The sequence below is a fragment of the Nicrophorus vespilloides genome, unplaced genomic scaffold (genome assembly GCF_001412225.1).
Source record: "Nicrophorus vespilloides isolate i.1.1-1 unplaced genomic scaffold, Nicve_v1.0, whole genome shotgun sequence".
NCBI classification, from domain to species: Eukaryota; Metazoa; Arthropoda; class Insecta; order Coleoptera; family Silphidae; genus Nicrophorus; species Nicrophorus vespilloides.
Window position 1 is genome coordinate 569 of NW_017098037.1, and position 2,481 is coordinate 3,049.

The window sequence follows — 2,481 nt, forward strand, 5'->3', positions numbered from 1 at the left end:
CAACTAATTGGAAATATTTCATTAGATTAAAAAAATATTATATTAATTCAAATTGGTTTTCTTAAAAATGAAAAAAAAAAGTATGCTTAAACATGAAGTGACTTCACATTTTATTGATTTTCTAAAAAGCTAAAATAGATTGAATGGAATCAAGAGACGCATCTAAATGCTGGATGTTTGGGGAATGTAGCAACTATTCACAAATTGCTGTTACAATTTGTGTTCAAATTACACTAATCATGTAATCTAATCCGGCTTAATCGAGACAAAATGTACTAGTCCCGATGCGTCCCGATTAAGCGGAATCGACTGTACTACAATGGAAAGTATTTTGATACTTTCCATTGTAGCATATTAATGACAAGACAAGTGCGTCAATATTTAAATATACATATATAAATAATTGCATGTATTTTCTGAATGAAACAATGAGAATATGTATTCATTGTTTAATTCAGATCTGAGATGCATGAGAAAATATGAAATGAGTTTATCGTTCAATTAATGCAAACGAGAATAACAACACATCGATACAAATAACATGAATAAACGTCTCGGTTGACGAATCATTGGGTTTGAAGAAACAATGAACAAATTAATTTTTGCTTCTCTCTTTTTGTTTTTTTCCTCTATGTTTCTCTCGTTATCGTTGCTCGCATTTTCAGAACACAATATCTCATATAAATTCATAAAGTTGATAATAGGTAGAAAGGGTAACGTGCAATAAACGATACCATATGCTTTTCGCGAATCACAAAGAATAAACAAACAACAAAATGTGCATTAATTATACATTGAAATACTAATTGGGATAAATACAATGGAAGGTAAAAAAAAATAGTTTTAAATAATGGAACGATAAATTTGGATTGTAAAGTGCGTTTAATGAACACGAATATAAATAGGTTTGCTCCTTGTCAGGGAAATTCATTCAGTTTTGTTTCTGTCCTAGTGATTCACTTGGGACTCGGTTAACATGTTATCTGTTTTCATTCTGTTTCTACCTATTATATTAGCTTCGGAATTTGGTGAGTATTCGAATGATTTTGAATATGTTTTGAAAAACGATTTTTTTTTTAATGGTGCTGATAGTGCTTGAAGAACACAAGAATTACAAACTATTACCTACGGACACTTGCGGAGAGAGCATGGCGGATAGGATAATCGGAGGATCGAAGGCTTCTCTAGGACAATTCCCATGGATGGCCAGGATTAGTTACGAGATCTGCGAGAATACCTTCGAGTACAGATGCGGAGGAGCGTTGATAAATGAAAAAGTCATCATCACGGCCGCTCATTGCGTTGTGGATCTTCCGCCAGTCGATTGCGAAGGCACCAATATGACCAATTTTAGAATGTGAGGACGACATTTTTTTGAAAATCTTCAATTTCTACTTACTTTTGTGTTTTGTAGACATGACGTTATTTTGGGTGATCACGATGTGGACACGGATCCAGATTGCGAAAAGGAAGTGTGCGCCGCTCCGATGCAGAAAATCAAAATTTCTAAGGTCATTTCCCATCCGAAATACAACAATCCAAAGTTACAGAACGACATCGCGATTATCATACTGGAAAAACCTGCGGAATTGACCGGTAAATATTAATAGAAAATATTCAATGGACAAAGTTAAGTAATGTTTGTTTGATTCCAGAATGGGTAACTCCGATTTGTCTTCTAAGCGGAAATCACGATTACACGAATAGCACAGGAACTGTGGCCGGATGGGGCGTCACGGATATCTTCACCGAAGACGTCGGGAAGGTTCTGCAGTACTTGAACGTCCCTATAAGCGATGACGATGCTTGCAAAAAGTACTACGCCAAGATTTCTCCTATCGGGGAAAGCCAGTTTTGCGCCGGCGGAATTGTCGGAAAGGATTCGTGCTCCGGAGATTCCGGGGGTCCGTTGATGGTTGTCGCTGAGAGCGATTCCGGACCGAAATACAGTCTTCTCGGGGCCGTGTCTTTCGGGTACAAGAAGTGCGGATTCTCCCCGATTCCCGCTGTCTACACTTACGTCCCGTTCTATCACGAATGGATTTTGGATAATATATAGATGATTTCTGAGCGTTTTTAAACTTAGCTTTAATAATTTATAAACGGGTTAGGTCTATGCTTGCTTCTTATTTAATATCTAAACAGTCTTAACTTTGTAAATAAAATACATTTTGGAATTCGAAGAAAAATATAGTTTGATGATAACTTTTACATAAATCCTTATATATATTACTGTGGATTTATCCGTTTGGCTGTAATTGGCGTTCAAAGTTTAAAAAATGCTCGAGAAAGCAGTGTTTTCACATTTCATTGATTTTCTCGAAAACTATAATACGTAGAATGAATCCAATAGATGCATATGAAAGCTGAATGTTTGGAGAATCCAGCAAGTATTCATATATTACTGTGGTTTTAGCCGTTTGGCTATAATTCGTATTCAAAGTTTAAAAATGCTCGAAAAGCAGTGTTTTTACATTTCAT

The 2,481-nt window shown here is 35.7% G+C and overlaps 1 protein-coding gene across 2 annotated transcripts; it reads left to right on the plus strand.

Annotated features, from left to right (window-relative positions):
* The first annotated feature begins 748 nt into the window (after positions 1–748).
* LOC108561559 (serine protease easter) lies at positions 749–2,137 on the plus strand. Of its 2 annotated transcripts, XM_017919559.1 has the most exons (5): positions 749–827; positions 953–1,028; positions 1,093–1,357; positions 1,415–1,596; positions 1,656–2,137. In XM_017919559.1, the coding sequence occupies exons 2-5, from the start codon at positions 977–979 to the stop codon at positions 2,057–2,059; spliced, it is 903 nt and encodes a 300-aa protein (XP_017775048.1). In that variant the 5' UTR covers positions 749–827; positions 953–976; the 3' UTR covers positions 2,060–2,137. The 2 variants fall into 2 exon arrangements, with proteins under 2 accessions (XP_017775048.1, XP_017775049.1); XM_017919560.1 differs by lacking the exon at positions 749–827 and having other exon boundaries at positions 945–1,028.
* The last annotated feature ends 344 nt before the right edge of the window (positions 2,138–2,481 follow it).